Below are 20,860 nucleotides of genomic sequence, written 5' to 3'. Positions count from 1 at the left end.
AGTGATGATAAGGTTTTAGAAATGACTATTTTATAAATGACTGTTAAGGTTTTATAAATGACTGTTTTAGTTCTTGGATTGCACCTTACCTCCAAAATTTGGGAATTTACCCAAATTTTCCATTTTCTAATATTCCTACAAATATGCAAAATTATGCATATCCCTCAAATCTACCCAATATTAATGTTTTGTTAAACTCTAAATAACAAAAATATGAAATATATTATTTAAATATATTTTAGTTACACACAAGTTGGACGGGTAACTAGTGTGTCAGAGAGTTGCCATAATCTCCTTAAACCCGCATGCGGGTTTAAAGAGTATTCGGATATTCTCATATGCACCTATGCAAATCGAACCAACCGGATATCTTATCCGTATCCCATTTTTTAAAATAAAAATCTTATAAATTTGAAAAATAAAATCAAATTTAGATGTATTAGGGTTTTAAAAATATTATATAAGTGATAAAAATTTTATAAATTGTAAAAATAAAATCAAATTTAAATAATAAAATGTTATATTTGCATAAGAAATAATACAATAATCATAATAATGATAATACAATAATATTGGTGTAATAAAACTGCCATTAATTTAAATATTTACTTATAATGCCCAAAGAGCCTAATTACCAATTTTTTCTTCTCGCGCTCAAATATAACATTAACCCGCATGCGAGCTAACCTTGAAATAGAAAAAACACAGAATCTCGCTTGCGGGTTTCAACGTTATTATGCAGGCGGGATTTTCTTTACTCCCGAATGCAATTTTCTTTACCCTAATCTTAATGCATAAATTCAATTCTAGTCGATAAAATATTCTATGCTTAAATATGATAATACAGATTGTCCCAAAGCAGCAAAATTTTAAATTAATCAACGCTTAAGCAAAATAATCACTGATTTATTAACTTTCCAATGCCTGATAGTTTCTGTTCAAAAACTATGCAAGTGCATCTTATATGCTAAAATGATGTCAAAAAACTTACCAGATGCAACAACAGCTTTCGTGATGCTCTTTCACAGCTACTTTTTGGTCTTCAATGGTAGATCTTTGTGGGTTAAATTTCTCTCCTTCATTCGGTGGTCATGTTTTTCTCTCCTTTTCTCACGACAAAGACAGAACAAGGAAGAATCTGACTCATCTGCTTCCTTTTTGTATTTATATTAGGGTAATTTGGACATTTTGCCCACGAATCGTTACGGTGGGTGTTTTCCGTCTATTTGCCAGTTCAACCCAAACCACAGGGGGTTTATGTATAGCTTTTTGAACGATGGGGGGTTATGTGGTTTTTGCGAAAACCACAAGGGGCTAAAATGTAATTTGCCCTTATTAAAATCGCGATATAAAATGAAATTTGGACCGTATAATATTTTTTGATCAAATATTGACCGTAAACTGCTCAGAAACGATCCTTCTGATAACCGTCCCTGCCGCATATCCCATGCGATGCTAGTATATGGGTCCCACATGTTGACTCATTAATGGGCCATGCTATGATGACCTTTTAGTGCCATGTTATGATGGCATCCTGTCATCATGACATGGCAATGCTAGGTTCTTATGGGGCGCACTTACTTCTTCAACCAATGTTCAAATTGCATCTTTAAAATTTTAATTATAATATTTGTTTTTGATGCTTTTTTGAATGTAACCTATTTCATTGTCATGAATTGTGTAAAAGTTGCACCCTCGTTAAAAAATTCACTTATTCATTTACCCATTTTCCAAGTTTTTCCCCTTTTAATTTTGCTATTCAAACCAAATAGACTTTAGTGCACTTTATGTTCCTTTGTTATTTCCTTTCATGCAAAGATTCTTCATTAATTCATCTGTTCTTTTCCTTCTTTTGTAATTTATCCATATCAAAATTTTAAGATATTCAAATTTTCAATTTAGTAAATCAAGTAAGATTGGCGCTAGAGCAACTTTCATTTAAAATACCCACAATACCCTTCACAAGTCTAACTCCATATAATAATACATATACATTGTCTCATATTCATCTAACCTAGTTAAAGGTTTGTTAATTGTCCATTTGACAACGAAGTGCTTGTATCCTCTATTCTTAATTAAAACTTTTCATTGTTATTTCAGGTTTTCTTAACCCTTTTACATCCTAATCGGTAGTCTTTTTTCTTCCCCTTTTTATTGAACATCTTAATTGGTTATAACTTTGAGAGGCTTTATTTTATTGAAGAAAAAAAAAGAAATTAAAAATATTGAGACAGGGAAGGCTAAAGATGGAGGAGGACAGCTGTCTGATAAATAAGGGTGAGATGTACTAGAGAGGATTGACATTTCTATCCGACTTGTAGAGATAGAATTACTAAGAGAGAGATAATTAGGGGAGAAACTGAATAAATCACAAACTAAAGATGTGGTGGGATCATGCAATTCAATTGATGAGATTGAGACTTTGACTCGTCAAGGGTAGTGTTGGTATTTAATTGAAAGTTACTATGGTAAAAAATTTCTTCTCTCGTAATATGGCCAGCTATCGAGTAAACTCTATGCCCTTTTCTTTTCTTCTTCTTGTAGTTGGTCAATTGGAAATTAATTATCTTCCAATCAGATCTGTCAAATCTCAAATATTCCTTATAATTTGACAATTGTAAACCAATTACATTTTTTCCTTCTTTGTAATGACATTCATATGGGATCGATTTAAACAGCTCTTCGTTCTCTTTCATTCTGTAGATGTTCACTTATTATTTTTTTCTTTTTTCTAAAATCAAATATTAGTAGATTTCTTAATTTGTCTTCTCTCTTCACATATATCACCTTTTCATCATTGATTAAAGGTAGCAAAATTGAATTGCCCGGGTAGCTTAAATTGAAAGTAGCCATCGGTTGGTGTTTGAGTTAACTATTTTCATTCCATCTAACTTCAATATCTGTTTTGTATTTGGTGCAATATCTTGGATTTTAAAAGTTCGTTATTTTTCTATTTTTTATCAATTATATATAGAATTTTTCTAATGGTACCTAAGAAGCACTTAAAACGACACCTAAATCACATCTAAGTTATCATATAAATATATACATTCATATTTATTGCATTTCCTGAATTGTGACACTTTTTTTTTTAGAATCCTATTACTTTTAATGAATACTTAATGAACATCTATTAGCTAAACCGTTATAAGTATCTGATTTTTATTTTTTTTTGAAGAGAAAAAAGGACTCCCCATTAACTTGTGTACAATAATAGTTTCCTTCTGCGTTTCCCCTTTACTTGTTTTTTCAGGTCACAATTCATCCTTTGATACCTTAGCATCAAGACATGGGAGCCAAATAAGTTAAAGAGTATTTTTGGAACTTTAATGACTGATTTTCATAAAGATAGAGTATCGTACCTCACCCCTTTCTAGCCAATCACATTCCAGCATTTTATTGCTCCTGATGACCCGTTTGATTTCACAGCTCAGTTCTCACACACTTCTTATCTTTGGCCCAAATCCCCCTTTATTATTTCTCCTACATTTCATTCTTGATTCTCTCTGGACAATCAAACAAACTCTCATCACAAACGATAAATTCTTTATGGCCACTAACTATTTCAAGTCCATCCACCACCATCACCACCGTTCTCTACGGCGGCGCCACTCCATAGACTGCCCAAGAAGCAATTTCTCCTCCACCTCCTCCTCCTTTCTCAAACCAACAACTACAAAAACCAGCAACACCCTATCTCTTTCCCAGTCAATCTTCGCCACTTTTTCCCTATCATCCACCACTTCCACCTCCTCCACCACTCCTTCCACCTCACAAACCATCTCTTTTGACCTCCTTCAACAACATTTGTCCTTGAAAGACTTCCGGCAAGCCGACGAAGAAACCCGCCGTCTCCTCATCGTTCTAGCTGGTGAAGCAGCCCAGAAGCGTGGCTATGTTTTCTTCTCTGAAGTCCAGTTCATCTCTGAGGATGATCTCAGGACCATTGATGAACTGTGGAGAAAATACAGCAATGACAAGTATGGCTACAGCGTGCAGAAAAAGATATGGAATAAAGTGAGCAGAGACTTCACCAAATTCTTCCTCAAAGTTGGTTGGATGAAGAAGCTTGATACTGAGGTTGAGCAGTATAATTACAGGTCTTTTCCTAGTGAATTTACGTGGGAAATGAATGATGAAACTCCTGAGGGACATCTCCCATTGACTAATGCACTCAGAGGAACTCAGTTGCTGAATCGCATATTGAGCCATCCTGCTTTTGAAGAGAAGAAGAAGAAGAAGAAGAAGAAGAAGAAGAAGAAGAAGAAGAAGAAGAAGAAGAAGAAGAAGAAGAAGAAGAAGAAGAAGAAGAAGAAGAAGAAGAAGAAGAAGAAGAAGAAGAAAAACCATTGACTCAAGAAAAAGGAGCAGAAAATGGAGGCCTGAGGAGTAGTAGTGCTAAACCACCATTGAGCAAAGGAATTTTCAAGCCAGATTACAGCTTTTAGATTTTTGTCAAGTTGTGCCAAGAAAGAAAAATTGAATCAACATACTGACAAATTTGTGAATTTATATATTAATATCATATTACATATAGATGCATTGAAAACATCGATTGACTGGGATTGTTGTTTTTCTTAGTGTTCATTTTCTTTGGAATGACCCGTTTTTGTATAATTTTATGCTCCGGAACATAATGGGGGCAATCAACCAGTATAGGTTGATCGGAAATCTAAGTTCAAATACAATTTAGTACCTATAGATATATAAGAAATGTATTGAATCGATTCTTTTTAATAAATCGATTTGATCGCAACTTCAAATATGAAATTTGAATTCAAATTTGATCTAGGTTGCTGAAACTTGTATATTTAGGGAAATTAAAATTTTTGTTCAAACTTTAATTTTTCATGTAGATTCTATATGACATTTGTCTGTAGAAATTGTAACGTTACTCTATATTTCTTAGAATCCAAGTACCTAAACAAAAATTTGATCATTAGGCAAATCAGTAACTGGCAGGATGGTACATTGTAATGTTATCGAATGAGGCAAGTATGTTTTATTGCTTACATATCCAGAGGTTATTCTTAATTAATATTTGGGTTTGTGCATCTACAGCTACTCGTCGAAATGGAATTCACGTGTCAAAATTTTGAAAATGTAAATTTAAATAGAAAAAAATATATAAATACAAAATATGATAATAATTATTAGTGTGAATTCACATCATAGATTATGCGTGATTTACGTGTACTGATATCCACTTAACATTAGTGGGCACCCGTTAAAAAAAAAACCTTTAATTTTTTTTGTCAGTCAAACTTGAGTTGTATATACTACTCTCTTTTCAGGCATTTATTATGTGGAAATTGGAATGAGGTAATAGGAAGCTTAATAGTTTTGAGAGACTAGATCCACGGTTAGGGCTTCTTGTCTAATGTTCTTATAATCTTGTCAAATTTTCAACGGATTTACGTTCCACCATTATTTCCTTCCTCGAAGAAATTGTAAATGAACCATTCTTCTAATTTCTCTACATACATGCCTGACGTGATGTCTATTTTCCAACGTTAGAAATTACAAAAACAAAACTTTTTTTTTTTTTTTTGGTAATTGCTCCATTGCATGTCAAGCTCATCCACCCTCCAATTTAGGAAACTAAGGAAACAATATATATTTCCCTTATGGTTAGACAAATTGATATATTAGTTACTTCTATTTTACAATAACATTATCATGGAGCTGATTTGGATAGCTTTTCATTCTCCTTCTTTTTGTAGGTTTTCGTGACTTCTTAATTTTATTTACCTTCTTACTAAGATAATCACATAGTAGTAGGTTTCTTAATACACTTCCTTCTCATTCAGCGTAGCTCACTACCATTTATCACTAGATTGGATACTCCAAATGCACCACTTGACATTGTCACGTGGTGCACTAATACTAATAATTTATCACTAGATAATTGTACTTTAGTTGCTTATATCTTGTCTAGGAGGTAGAAGACAATACATGATTCATCGCTATTATTTGTCAATTTAAAACTAGTACATCACGTACCGTGTCACATGATGCACATGAAGCATGTAATACCTTCTCCTTAAGTGATTTTCTCTCTATGTTTGTGTGCATAAGAAAGCGCCTTATTATACTTTAGTTCCGTAATGCTGATTTGGACAAATTCTCCATGATTTTCTTCTTTTAAATTATATTTTTTTTACACAAATATTAAAATCCCACTCAATTAGCATTCTGATTTCTTAAGCTTAATTGAATATTTGTCTCCACGTTAGTTTTTTTTTTCTCAAAATTTTTATTCGTCAAACAAATCAAATTTTCATTGCACTTACACTTGGTCATTATTTCCTTGCATGAAATGATTCTAAATTAACTTCTTTATTTATTTCTCAGGTAAGAATTCCCCAGTAATAAAATATTAAACAAATTAGCTAAGTATCAACTATCAAGCTATCAACCAATAGTACCGAAACTAAGAAAATACCTGATCAGATTGTTCCTGCTCCGCCACAAGTCACCAATTTGTTCGTGTCTTCTTGACACCTCTGGACGAATGAGTCACATACATTGTCTCCTTGCTGATAGTTTGCATAATTGTAGGACATTAGACACTGCCCTTGTAAAGCAGCACCATATTTCTAAATCACCACAACCAATCGACAGTGATAGCCAGGGCCGATCTTAGTATCTTACCACCACAAGTAGGATGATGCCATTCACTAACCGCCAAACAACTCAGTTTGCTAATGTCAAAATTGTTTTGCCAACGGTGATGGAAAAACATGTTTAAAAAATCAGTCATCAGAAATTTCCAGCATCTGATGGCAAAAGCAGCATATTCCATATATTTGCAAGCAACATTGTCTCTTACGACCCTTCGTTTTTTTTTTTTTTTTTAATTATACGATCCTTTGTATTCAATCTACCCTTACAAAAAATAAAGGGAAAATTATTCAAAACTTCTCTCACATCTCACCAAATGACTTTTTTCATCTACAACTTTTAAAATGATAACTTTACCTCTCTTGCAAAATCAAGTCGGTAAAATTTGATTCTAATCTAGATTTTCTATTATCTTTTATTTCTGAATCGATCACGTGATCCATACATGATTATTTTTTGAAGAGTGAAAAAGTGAAATCTCATTTGTAATTAAACAATTGACCCAATTTATATTCATTTTTTGCCCTAAAAAAGTAAGATTTGACTTGAAACATATTCATTTTTCCCTTAAACAAGTGGATTTAACCCAATCCATATTCATTTTTGCTACTAAAAAGTGAAATATGATTTTTTTTTGTACATAAAAAAATGGCTACATGTTAGTCACGTGGTGATATCAAGTTGAAAAGTGATCAAAAACTTAGGTTGGAACCAATTTTACTAACTTGAATTTGTAAAGTACAAAAAGTTAACATTTTAAAAGTGAATTATGAAATGATTAATTTGGCAAAATATAAAAAAAAACGTTTTGAACGATTTTTCCAAGAATAAATGCAATGCGTGAAATACATCTCCTAGTCTTAACCACCTTATACGACAACTTCAATTGAGAACCTCTCAGCCATCTTGCAGAAGCAAGTATAAATGTAGCAGGTGAATAAGCCAACCATACATACTGATCAGGCCGGTGTAACTTGTATAGGGATGCTTTGAATCAATTTGATTGTACCTGAGCATTTACTCTCCTTCCAGCTGGTCACTTCCACATCGTATCCTGTATGATTTGAGTCTACTTTGGCAGAATGAGTACTACCAATTTCAGTCACTATGATAATAGAAAAACCCTGCAATAATGGTCCACAGGGAAGCCACAGGGATGCCACAGGGATGCCATTGATATGGGAAAAACCAGGTTGACTATATCACTAGAAAAAGCTTGCTATAATGGTCCACTAGCTTGCCATTATCCCATAACAGGATAGTAGGTTTACCATCATCGACCACAACCCTGATTAACTTCTCACAACAACCCTGATTTACTTCTCACCTTTAGGTCACAACTTCAAGATTGTCCTCTATAAACATGAAGAGTGCAGTCAGAAGGCACTTCAATATTCCAAAAACATCTTCCTATCATTGAAAGGTCAGGCACGCATTTGATCCAGACTCTTTTATCTTATTTAGCACAAACGTTTTAGATACATTCAAGCATCTAAATCTTGTTCCAAAACCTCCAATCAAGTTAAACTCAAGCCTCCTCATCTCACAGGTGCACAGATCTCTAACCATTACACTCCATGATGCAACGTTATACCCCCATACCATAAAAAACCAGCAAGTAGAGAGACAATTTTCTGCAAGGCGTTTTTAGGCATACTATATTTGACCGATTTGTTGAGTTGCAAACGTCCACCACAACCATGCTTCTTAGAGGCCTACCACTTTATCTTGCCTAACAGACCTCTAACCATTCGGCTCCTTACCCACTGTTTGGCAGACGGTTTCTCGAAGGGAAAAACTGTTAAGAGAATGCAAACAAACATTGAGAGAATTGGACAGTTTCTTATTGATTCAATTCATGTTAAGTTCGTAGTTTGTTCATTATTTGTCTTGACTCTCTGGGTACTCTTTGTTCTCTGTCACAGGGTTACATTCACATGAGTGATCTTTTATCCTACCTGTCATATTGACATCTTGCGATTATATTTTATCCAACTGAACTCGTTTCCTAAAAGACATCAATGAATTGTTGAACTAAACTGAGATTTATTAATCTGATTCTCTTTCTTTAGTTACGATTTTTTCGGTTTAGTACACTTTTCTCATTTATTTCTTGTCAAATGATATTTGTTTCTGATAAATGAATCATGCCGTGCACGTTTTGAAGCACATCACCTCAACGGTAATATGACTATAATTCACGTTTGAAACTGCAGAAATCTCAGCTAGCATCCCTATTAGATTATCCTCTTCAAGCCTTCAAACATGTCTATTGAATAAGAAATTGCAAGTCCGAGACTTCTCTCCAGGCGGATAGGAGTCTTCGTAAACAAATAGGACCAATGAGATGATAATGTTAACAGCGCAAATTATTTCAATAACAAGGATCAAACAGAGCAATCAAGGGAGAAGATTTAAATCACTCCTCCTCCTGTTTAGGTTGACAGAGATCCATCTAGAACCTGAAATCTACAGCCAATCACACCAATACCATTGAATGGAGCAGAATAGTAGCCACAGAGCTTTAGGTTTAAAAGCTGGCTAGATTAATAAGACACTAAGATGCCAAACGGAAGAAATGAATATGAGGAACGGCCTATTCTCAAAGACTAAGCTGCCCAACTTTTGCTTCCCCAAATTAATCAAAAAGAAAAATGGAACAGCATTAACAATCCTAGAGGTTTTGGTGCTCAATTTCTTTCCTCCCAACAAGCTGGAAGCTGTAAATTAACTAATGATTTCCTGCAAGCTCTTCCTCCATCAAAAAGAAATAAACAATTGACATACGCGAGCATTGAAGATGAGAAGGTTCCTGCATATGTACATGGCATTTGGACATTTTATTATACAACCTTGAACCATGCTTTTGAGTTTTAGTACAGCATGTCTACATCCTAAAATTTAATATTGACAATGTTATCAAAGTAGAAAGTAGAAATTGCATGAAGCTATAATACAAAGTAAACATAGCATGTCTGTATCACGGATACGACTCTCATGCAAGAGGCGCCATAAATTACGAAAGAGGTGCTGTAAACTTGGATCATTTTCTATTTGCTTGTTTATGGAGATCCCAGGCCCATAAACACAAGTCCATGGTAATTTTGACAAATTTCACTACAAGCAACTATTTTAAAATGGATGAGTGGGAAAAATGCTACCTTTTCCAAACATGCTATGCACAGGGGCAAAGCCTCCTCGTATGCTGATGCGAACCATCACAAGAAAGAATTGATTGTTTTTCTGTGTACAAGCATGCTCCTGGGTTCTGCGAGCCAAAAGAACCAACAGATCAAAAGACAAGCTCTATCAAATTATTCATGTCACTAATAGTGTTTAGCTAGGTGCTTTTAGAAATACAGAAAAGTATATTGTACACATACATCTTCAACAGCTGTAAGCAATTTCGTATCATGTAAATAAACCTGTAACTGTAGCAGCCATTCATTCTGTTTTCCTCTGATTCACCATCAAAATCCAACATAATAATAAACTAAGAACAGGAACCAGTGTCATTATTTGAGGTCACAGTTGACTTTCTCGAGTTAAAACTCTATGCTCCCCTCAATATGTGTGTGTATTTCACATTTTTTATGAAACCGATAATTATGCAGCCAAAATCCTCCACCAGTTAAATGTGCAGCCCTTCTTCAAACTAAAAAATTCTCTGAAGCATGCAAAACTGTATTTCTCTTTCATTAGCAAGAGGCACCATGCGCTTAAAGACAATGTAAAACATGAAGGAAAGCACTTTAAGGCGCCTTTTGGATTGAGGGAATGGAAGGGAAAGCAACAGAGAGGAATTGGAGGGATTTGGCTTCTATTCTTTGGATTGATTTTTGTAGAGGGAAAGGAAAGGATAGGAAGGGAAAGGGAGGGAGAGAGTCTAGTTATTTTGTTGAGTTATGGTTTTGGGCGGAAATGAAGGGAAATGAAACCAAATTTATTGAAACAATTTAAATTTTTTTAAAAGATCAATGTTTCCCTATCTTTTCCAATAAATTAACACTTGATCTTTTCCTTTCCTTTCTTTTCCTTCCTCAGTCCAAACAAAAATCCAGTATTTCCTTTCTTTCTCTCCACATATAATCCAAACAGGATGAATGTAAACCACTTTCCACCACTCTCCTTTCCTTTCTTTTCCATTGGTATCCTTTCCTCTCCTTTCCCTTCCTTTCTTTCAATCCAAATGGTGCCTAAGTCTTGGAAACCTTTACCGCCCAAGGAATACTGGTAAATGAGATTATAGATCTCTCTCTCTCTCTCTCTCTCTCTGCATGCACGCACACGTCTATTTGACTTTTCTTTCAGGAATGCTCACAAAACAGAGTGTAATTTGGCAGTTTATAATTTTTTTCTCTCTTCATCATTTTTTTATCATAATGATGTTTAATGAGATCAAATATTGTGACAGAATTGATGAAATAGTCATGATGCCTGAAAAGGAATCATATTATTATTTCCTGAACCAAAAAAGTAGTGGTTATGGTGGAGATTAACTTTAATGCACAGTTTACTGTGGTCTTTATGGTTTTTTAAATCAAAATGCTCTTAATACTACTGTATACAAGGAAAACATCTCCATGATCTCATGCTGCCTGCTCTTAGCTACAGTTTGTATCTCGAACGTGTCTTCAAAGTCAGCAGATCATACAGCAAACCACAAAATAGATAGATGAATACTCAATCATATGTGTTTATTGCATAGAAATAGTCCATTTAACTAGAATAGTTAATGTTTTGGTTAGACACGTCAAGAATGTAATGTACTGATATTGCAATAAAAAAGATTTAGATGTAATTAATCACAACTAGTATTTCTAAGCATTTAACCAATATATGCATATATTCTTATATAAAACTCCCAAAAAATGAAAAATTCCTCGCTCGTCAAAAACTACTTATTTCCTAATTTGGCACTAGAATTTCACCGCTAAGTTGGAAAACAGTAGATATACCTAGTAGATAGTAAATCTTTAGTTCACTTTCTAAACCAAACTCTGCCAAATAAAACTTGAGCACATTTCCAATTATCTTTAATTTTAACATTAGCTGCAACATAAACTCATTCAATCGAATTTAGAGAAGAAACCAACAAAAAAGGAAACTAGTACATTTTAATCGAAAGTCATGTTCGGGAAAAAGTTGAAGAAAAGCACAATTAGATAACAAGCTAAAGTATGAAACACTCTAGACATGAAAACAATCCTTACTTAAAGAAACAAAAAATGATATGAGATTTCTAACACCATTCAGGTTTAGCTTGTATTTGATTCAATATGTTGATAAGATGATGCTAGATGATATTTAAAAGAACATTAGTATTCTTCTTTTAGTCCATCTCAGCAAACTTCAAGGGTTTGAGCAACATTAGCTCCTGATCAAGGCTTTGCTACTGGTTTTTACCTAAAGACCAAATCATAAATCAAAGTAGGCATCACTTACTTCCATCTCCTGCCTGTGACACTTTTGCAAATGATCATAATAACAGGAGAAATGACAGAATGCAACAACTTATGCAAGTAAATGAGTGGGAGAATAAAGTATGTTCTCCCCCCCCCCCCCCCCTTCTTTTAACCTCATCCGGTTTGGCAATTGACTTGGAGAACTTTTGAGACATCTTACTATGGAGAAGGACAGAATAATATTTCCAGTTAAGTTTCAGTATCATTTTTCCAGACAATTTCTTCTTTCTATGTTGTTTCATGGAGTGGCGGAGCCAGAAAAAAATCTTAGTGGGGGCAAAAATAATACTAAAATTTTTTATCTACTCTTTTTTTTTAATTTTTAAGCAAAAAAAAAAAAAAAAAAAATTCACCAACAAGTACAAATGATATGTATATTCCAGGAAAAACATAAAAAGACAAACTCAAAATTATTAATGTAATAATCATGAGGTTGACATGGTCCCTTTTGTAAGTAATATCTCCGAATTTCATCATGAAGGTTTGGATGATAATCCCCAATTTTTTTTCTTTGGGCTGGATCCGCAGGTAATTCATCTAAGTTAATCCCCAAGTAACTTCTTTTATTGTCATTTTTTGCACTTTCATTATCCTTGGCTTCTTCTTTATTAGATGACTCTTTTTCCATTGATTTCCTCTTGAAATATCTCTCCATAGCTAAAGAAATTAAAATCAATATATAAGATACTAATCCAATTAAAATATTAAATGTACAATAAAATCTATCCAAGAACTATTTTACAAGTTAAAGTTATTTATTAAATGACTTATTTATTCATTACTATATCAAATCATTAATCACAACATATGAACCTAATCAAGTTAATTAGACAAAAGGATCCATACAAGAATAATTTAAAAGTTAAAATATGTGTCAAATGGTCCTCTATTCATCATTACATTAACTCCAATATAAGAAACTAATCAAGGAAAATAAAAAATAAATTATAAATCCATAAAATCACCATTTCACAAGTTAAAATATTTATCAAATAACCCATTTATTAATTATTACATTAACTAATCAATTTTCAAATTTCTTTAAAACAGTAATAGTCTCATGCTCTAGCAATATATTTGCAAACAAATTTAAAATAATAATAATAAGAAGTAACTGTTTAGAACCTGATTTTGATGGTCTCCTAAAGTTGGTAAAAAGAGCTGCAAATCAGTGGCAGACCCAGATCCCAGAAGATCAATTGATTCTGGTGAAATCTCTAAATCGAATGAAGTGATCAAGAGAAAGAGTAACAAGCTTTGGTTGTGGAAGAAAAAGTGGCAATCGTATGTTGGCGAGTGGGGACAACCAAGAGCCAGAGGAGTAAATGGAACTTGGGGAGTGGGGACAAAGGAAGTAAATGATTAATGATGATTGGATGAAGTGATAAATAAAAAGAGTTGTTAGTTGGGTGTCGAAGAAGAGGGGTCATCGGTTGTGAAAGGAAATGGGGGACCAGAGGAGTAAATGGAACTTGGGAAGTGGGGACCAAAAGTAATGACTGATATAATTGGTACTTGGCCCTGTTGGGGGAAAATGGGGACCAAAGGAGGAAAGTGAATGATATAAATTTTGTGACCCATTCTTTCACATTTTTTTAAAAAAAATTCTGGGGGCACCTTTAAAATTATGTCAAAATTATAGAACTATTATAGGAATTTAAGGGGGGCAGTGGGGGCACCCCTTTAAATCCGCCCCTGGTTTCATGAAACAAAATCGTAAATAATGACGCAATTTTGTTGAGATTCAAATTTTCTCAATATCTTGAAACTCCTAAGCCATTGGACTGTAAAATCCACCAAAAATGGGGTCATTTTAGATGCTTGCAATTACTGTTAGTTCCTAACAAATCTGCATCAAGTCTCAGTCCCTTTAAAAAAAAAAAGTTGCAAGTTGTTTATATTTTCTCATCATTAGCATGTCTTCTCCTCGTTCAAAAGTTACATCATGGTAAAGATTTACCAATTAATCAGCCTAGCCACTGGCAGAGAAAGATAAATTTTCTGCAGAACAACATATAGTCTCCTTCAATATATCAAAACCGCCTTTAAGTTAGATATATGCTGGTATCAATGGATAATGTTTGCTTACCAGTAAAATAACTACTACAAAGGGAAACTACAGAAAAGCGACAAGAAATATAGTGTACCAGATCATTTGGAGCATCATCAACTACTTCAGCAGGTTGATCAGCTCCAATACTCGCCAAACATGATCCTTTGCAGCTAAAGTACTTCTGCATGCTATTGAAGATTTTTAAAAAAAAAATCCTATTATTGCAGAAAGTCAAGGACAGATTAAAGATAGATTACATGTACACTATACAAGAAATTGTGAATCCTGCATAATTCATCCAATTGCTACTAGCACTGCAGGAGATAAATTTTATCCTCCAGCCAAAGTACAGGTACACAACAGAAAAAGAAGAGAATAGATGTCAAGGCAGAAAGAAGATTATCAATTTTCTCCTATAACCAAATGGAAATGTCACACTTGCAAAGGGAGATGGAGTGATTAATTGTGTTATGCACCCAAAAAATTGACAAAATATATGCTTTTAAAAATGGAGATCCAGTTTTATATGTAGGATCAATGTTAAAACATCAGTCATTATGAAGTTCAGTAACAACTGAACTATTGAACAGAAACGCGAAAAAGTAGAAACACCGAAAAGCAAGAAGGTGATCGAACATCCATGTACATGGAACTTACATCTGGCACTGGTTAAGTAGAGCTAACTTGTTGGGCACACAAGATTGTCCGTTTGACTTGCATACTGAGTCACATGATTCCCCTTGCCTATCTCCAAACAAGATCCAAATAATGAGACCAGGTGATAAATTAATAAGGTGCATAGACCAAGTATGACCGTAATATGATATCTCACCTTCCGGCAATGATCTTTATGCCAACCAGTCTTGCTTCTATTTGCACGTCTGAATCCCCTGTTGCAACATATATTCAGATTTAAGAGGTATCTATCTGCTATTTGTCAGACAATCAACTTGAGCAATAAATCACTAGATAAAACAATAAATGACATGTCAAGACCTCTAGAAAAGCAGGCAGGTCTTCCGAGGGGCAAGCTAGAGTGTCTAGCAAAATAAATCACTCTCCTCTCTGAAACTCGGCAAGTTAAGACGTGCAGAAATTTAATATTTATGTTCAATGAATTGCACTATTAAGAGTTCTGGATGGTGATTAGGGTGTTTAAAAACCTAAGAGCAAGCCTTCAAGCTATAGCATGACTTTGAACTCAAGGAAATCATCCCCTGAAATAGCCTTCAAGCTTTACTTGAGTGTTTCTCATTCGAGAAATGTTGTTCTCGACAACATTAGATTTGAACAGTTCTTGCTCTCAAAAAGTCTTCCATATGATAATCTGTTTTTCTTCAAGAAATACTCAAGAGTCGTCTACCTCATAAATCAAAGGACATTCAAATCTCTTCTTATGTTCACTAAGAAAAATCATTGGATAGCTGTCTTCAAAAAATTACTAGAGTAAAACTCTTACGTTCTTCATCAAAGGAGATCTGGTGTTCAAGCAAGTTACTGCTGTCTAAGTTAGCCTGTCAGTATATACTCAGCAAGAGAAAGTAATCTGTAAGTGGGGCCCATGGGGAACAGTTTCAATCCCTGGCAAATTGCTGCTGCAACATTTTGCCATGTTCTTAACTAAACTAAATTCAAATTTACTAGAAATAAAGTCAAACAAACTATTAAACTAAAAAACCATCTGGAAGCAAGGAAACCTAGCAATACCGAAACCCCAATGCCAGTAAATTTTATATTCTAAAGAAAGTTGCTGCACTAACTGTTCAAAACAACACTGGGCATCTGATGGACAAAGTCTAACAACAAACTTTAGGTGCGCATGTAATCATCTTACTTTGAGCGTAGGTTCTATTAGTCAATTGTAATTCCCACAATGAGAAAAAGGATTACACATTGAACGTTTGAGGTTCTTCTCACGAGTGACTTAGTATTATTCTCTTTTCTTTTACTTTTGTGTAAAATGAATTCCCATATAAATGTGTTAAACATAGCCTTAGCATTTCTGTCCTCCAAGAAAAGATTCTCCATAATTTGTGCATAAAATTATCACAGAGAAATATGCGGAACAGCATAGATCAAGCTTTCAGTTATCCTTACTCTAAAGTAACGTGACTCTAGGATCAGAAACTCAAAAAAATGTTCCACCAATATAAAGAAATCTCTAAGTGCGAGACAAACCACTAGGGAAAGGCAAATGTAGATAATGCGAAGAATAGACTGGCACATCAATACCCTTCAGGGTCTTGTTAATCACCTACAGAGGAATAGATCAGGGAATAGGCATACCAGCGGGAATAATTGTTGAAAAAGTAATTGAATGATGGACCGTGAAGTTCACTCATGGGTGCTTTTCAAACATAACAGTATTAGCTGCATCCCAGACCACCAATCATTTTCCCACCTATCAGCAACTATAAATTATTCAAACAGAAATTATTTAATACTCACCAGAAGAATTAGATGGTAGAGAGAAACAATGATGAAAATCACTTAGATACGCATTCTCATGGACCTGGAAAACCAGCAAGATTCGCAAAATGTTATATAACAGTCAACCGGATCAAATAAAGTTACATCCACATCTATCAGGTAAGCTGACTACATATGACAATGATAAGCAACTAAACGTAGATGGTATTCAGACGATTATATGATAGAGAACTAAATAATGCAGAAAGGACAAAGGAATGAATATCAAGTCAAAACTGGATACAGACCAGAAAAAAGATTGCTTGCATGGGGGCTAAGCCAGCCAACCACCCGCCCCCCCCCCCCCCAACACCCCCAAAAAAAAAAAAAAAAAAAAACAGGAAAAGAAAACAGACAAGGAAAGTAGTCATATTGGCAAAAAAATTAATAATAATAATAAAAATTAACAGTCACTTGTTCTTCCCCTATCGCTCTTTACTTCCAGTGTGTTCTCATATTTTGCTGAAAATGAGCTCAAGATGAAAGTGTAAATTTTAAGAACTCCAGGTCAATACTTGACTTGGTTTTAGAGAAAACAAAACCCAGAACTTCAGCTTCAATTTACCAACATTACCATTTTAAATAATAGTTAAAACTTCTTAACTGGAAAATTTCATTGATTACTCCCAGCTAATCACATTCGAAGAATATAAGAATTAAAAGGCAGACAATTCAATATCTGCTTGAATTGTTAAGGGACTTCCAAAACATGTGGAAAGCTTGGGCTTCAAATTCTGCTTTCCCACATTGAGCAGCATAAACTAGAATAAGAAATGTTCGATGCAAAAACACAGAAAAGGCACTGAATCAAAAAACTACTCATCACCAATGGTTACAGCAGTCCAAGACCTATTTCACTAGGAGCTACAAATCAACAAGAACCACATAATTTCAAGATCAACATAATTCACTATACCATTTTAAGGTTTGTACGGACAATAATGAGCCCTTCCAAAATTGTATGGACAATAGGCCTTACAAAATTGTAATCAAATAAATTATATGTTATACAGTCAACATCTGTCCAACATGAACCATTGTGGAGTAATGAGTCCTACTACGGATAGATGATTTCATGACTTGAACATTATCAGAGATACGTTCTCTTCCTCTTTCCTTTCATATGAATACATCTCTTACAAAAAACACTTTTCTGTTTACTACATAGTCTGCCAACTGAATGTAGCTTCTGATTAACTTTCTTTCAAAAAAAAAAACACTTTTCTGTTTACATAGTCTGCCAACTGAACATAGTTTCTGATTAACTTTCTTTCAAAAAAAAAATCTCTCCTGCTATTAGGCTTCCTCATACAACTTTTTTTCAAAATTTGCTCTGCTCAAATTCTGTAGGACAACCTTAAACTAAAAAGTCACGTTAATGTTACACAAAATCTAGGGGAAGTAAATGGTTCTCTTAGTAAAGACAGCATGGGAGAACAAGATAAGACCAAGACACAAAGAGAAACAAAAATTTTACATTGTTTTCCATTCCATGTAATTTATAGACATGAGGTTTTAACATCACATATTGGATATGTTCTAAAATGGACTAAGAATGAATTACCAAATTATCAGTCTCTAGGAGTCAATAGAGACTATTCAGCAAGGGTTGGGCATTTCATTGTTTATGTTAGAAAACACACTGATAGTGCAACCATGGGAAATTTACATTTCTATTACGGAGGAAGGATGCTGTGCATATGCTGCTTCTAGTTCAATTACAACTCTTGATCTATACATGTGTGACTTAAAGACAAAATAAAAAGAACAAACCGCGCATTCATTATTCATTGATATTAGAAGCTTTCTAGATATTTATCACTGCAACTTAGCATAAAAAATTCAGGAGAGAATTATTAAAACTTTTCGTACCTTCTCTCCTTTATTTCATACACTCAGAGAAACAGATACAGTTAAGTCTGTTAAGTGTTTCTTCTCCTAAACAACTTATAAAACATTTAATAAAGAACAGATAAATCCCTAACAAAAAAAATCCAATAATGAATAATCATAACTAAATATCAAACATTAATAGAAAAAAATACGAACGTTGTTTTATAACTTCACTCCAAAGTTTTAATAGTTGTCTGGGTGAAAGTCAGTAAAGAAAAATTATAGCCAGCACCTCATATTCATGTCAAGTTCAAAGTATATGACCATCCTAAACAATAACAAAAATAGAAGGAAAATGAGTCTTACTACACTCTCTGAATTATGGCGACACCTCCCAGCACAATAATCAAAAATGCTTGAGTAGGTTCCTGCCATCACAATGAACACTATAATTAACAACTTAGTGAAGCCATTAAGTACCATGGAAACCAGAACATGCAGCACTGGAGATAAACATGTATCCCCCAGCACAAATGGTCGGAGCACCTAAAATAACTGAAATTTAGCATAATCACTTCAAAGGAGAAATAAAAATTGTTAAGCTGAATAAGTACACTTCAAAAATCATTCATTAGGCTAAAACCAGAAAAAATAAGAATATAAAAATCTTCTTCTGTTTTTACTGCCTAATTGAATGAAATGCACAGTGAAACATCACCTGCACTTACTGGCTTTGCTGTCTTAAGCTTCAACACCAGATCCTTTTGTGTCTGCAGACCAATTTATGACTTAAAAGTGATATAATAAACTCCTAAAATCGAAAAATATTATCAACCAACAGAAACAATGAACAAATTACCCGAGCTGGATTGAGGCAGCACGAAACACAATATTCATAAGAGTTACAGCATTGTGAAACAAGGTTGCAGCCACTGCAATGGAGTAAAAGTAGTTTAGGAAGCAATAAAGCACTATAAACTACAACAGACATCCATTTTCCCAGAAGATATGACACAATCTTTCCAAAAACGTGCTGCAGAAATATTTTTTTGAAAAACTCTCCCAAAAACCGCAACACAAATGGAGCAAGAAAGACAATGTGGCCTGATAATTAAAAAGGAAATTAGGGATTAACTCACTGACAAGAGAATTGCTCTCCTCTGATAGGACAGCATCTGGACTTTGGATCAACTGAGAGTGCATCACATACATAACCTACAACACTAAAACTTATTCCCTTAAAAATCCATCCAAATATTTACCAGAAAATTGTAAGTTACACACTCATATCTGTTACTGGCACACGACTTTTTAACCGAGGTAAAATGATAAAAATTCCCTTACATCTCATCTAAATTAGAATCTATAATTTACATGGTTGTGAATGAAATTCAGAATAGAGCTATTATTATCTACAATTCACCCGGTTAAAAGCTAAGAGAGTGCCAATAACAATTCCCTTACACGATAAGACAAAGTTCTAACATACAAAATAGTTCAAGGGGAAAAATAATAACAGAAAAAACTTCCCAAATAAGGAAAATTTTGAAATTTTGTTATATTAGAAACTAATTAACAGGTATAAAGAGGGAGAGGAAAAAAAATCAAATTGTACCATTATCGTCAGAGAGTAAGTATCTTCCTTGAACTGTAGTTCTGCAATGACGATTCTCCTGAAGGCTCACATCTTTCCTGTTAAACCAAAAAACAAAAAAAAAAACATTAAAACCAAAATTTAATGGGGAATTTCAAAATTGGGGACAAATTACAGTGAAGAGAGGATTGTTGAGTTTTTACCTGATGGCTGATACAGTGGAGCCTAGCTCAAGTATGATCAGATGCCACGCTAGGCAAATTAACAAAAAATTAGAGATGATCTTGGGAGGAATTTTTGAGATCGATTTCAATTCTAACATTTCTTTCCCTAAATTGAATTTCCTAAACCTTTTGAATTTTTAGGAATTTCAAAATAGCTTTGGTTTAGAAAGGATTGAAATCGGTGAACCGTTGTTCAACGGGTCGGTTTAAAATTGGTGCAACTCGAGCTGGGAAACATCTCTCTAAAGCGTAGAAAATAGAATGGATGATATAAAACTAATACTAATGCGACGTAGGATGGGTAATTAAATAGCTCAGGATTAGAGAAAACTAAGGAAAATTGAGAGAACTTACACTTTTATTCTTAATTTTATCTATTTTAAATCATTTGTATTGGCATATCATTTAATTTTATCATTTTAACATGAACTTTACTTAAATCATATGTTCATCGTTTACGCGTCAAAAAAAATTTTTGCAAAAGTCGCACCGACGCGATTAATTGGTGATTTAGGGAGTTTTTTTTTTTTTTTTTTTTGTCAATACAGGAGTGTCCGGGTCAAGATCCGAAGGCGGCCCGACTAATCCCTTGCGCCTG

General features: G+C 34.0%; 2 protein-coding genes across 5 annotated transcripts; one reads left to right on the top strand and one right to left on the bottom strand.

Moving 5' to 3' along the window:
- The first annotated feature begins 3,463 nt into the window (after positions 1-3,463).
- Positions 3,464-4,549, top strand: LOC113736648 (tetrapyrrole-binding protein, chloroplastic-like). The gene has a single exon (XM_027263710.2). It carries the CDS (start codon positions 3,550-3,552, stop codon positions 4,351-4,353), a length of 804 nt encoding a protein of 267 aa, XP_027119511.2. The 5' UTR covers positions 3,464-3,549; the 3' UTR covers positions 4,354-4,549.
- Positions 4,550-8,972: 4,423 nt separating this feature from the next.
- On the bottom strand, positions 8,973-20,659 carry LOC113736647 (uncharacterized). 4 transcript variants are annotated; one of them, XM_027263708.2, is made up of 12 exons: positions 20,242-20,654; positions 20,060-20,136; positions 19,584-19,659; positions 19,304-19,376; positions 19,163-19,214; positions 18,811-18,872; positions 16,591-16,654; positions 14,975-15,032; positions 14,800-14,886; positions 14,237-14,330; positions 9,786-9,892; positions 8,973-9,436 (listed from the first exon to the last, which is right to left on the bottom strand). In XM_027263708.2, exons 1-11 carry the CDS (start codon positions 20,358-20,360, stop codon positions 9,800-9,802), a joined length of 855 nt encoding a protein of 284 aa, XP_027119509.1. In that variant the 5' UTR covers positions 20,361-20,654; the 3' UTR covers positions 8,973-9,436; positions 9,786-9,799. The 4 variants fall into 4 exon arrangements, with proteins under 4 accessions (XP_027119509.1, XP_027119510.1, XP_071939422.1 ...); XM_027263709.2 differs by having other exon boundaries at positions 19,588-19,659; positions 20,242-20,303; XM_072083321.1 differs by having other exon boundaries at positions 19,588-19,667; positions 20,242-20,294.
- Positions 20,660-20,860: the final 201 nt, after the last annotated feature.

Source organism: Coffea arabica, chromosome 3e (assembly GCF_036785885.1).
Source record: "Coffea arabica cultivar ET-39 chromosome 3e, Coffea Arabica ET-39 HiFi, whole genome shotgun sequence".
In the NCBI taxonomy this organism is placed as follows: Eukaryota; Viridiplantae; Streptophyta; class Magnoliopsida; order Gentianales; family Rubiaceae; genus Coffea; species Coffea arabica.
This window is presented reverse-complemented; position numbering and strand designations above follow the sequence as displayed.

Bases quoted from the DNA above. Each gene is read 5' to 3' on its own strand.
- LOC113736647 (XM_027263708.2), bottom strand. From the start codon at position 20,360: ATGTTAGAATTGAAATCGATCTCAAAAATTCCTCCCAAGATCATCTCT. The intron at 19,660-20,059 runs GTACAATTTGAT...TTAGTGTTGTAG, and splicing joins CTTACTCTCTGACGATAATG to GTTATGTATGTGATGCACTC. The intron at 19,377-19,583 runs GTGAGTTAATCC...ACTCCATTGCAG, and splicing joins GGAGAGCAATTCTCTTGTCA to TGGCTGCAACCTTGTTTCAC.
- LOC113736648 (XM_027263710.2), top strand. From the start codon at position 3,550: ATGGCCACTAACTATTTCAAGTCCATCCACCACCATCACCACCGTTCT.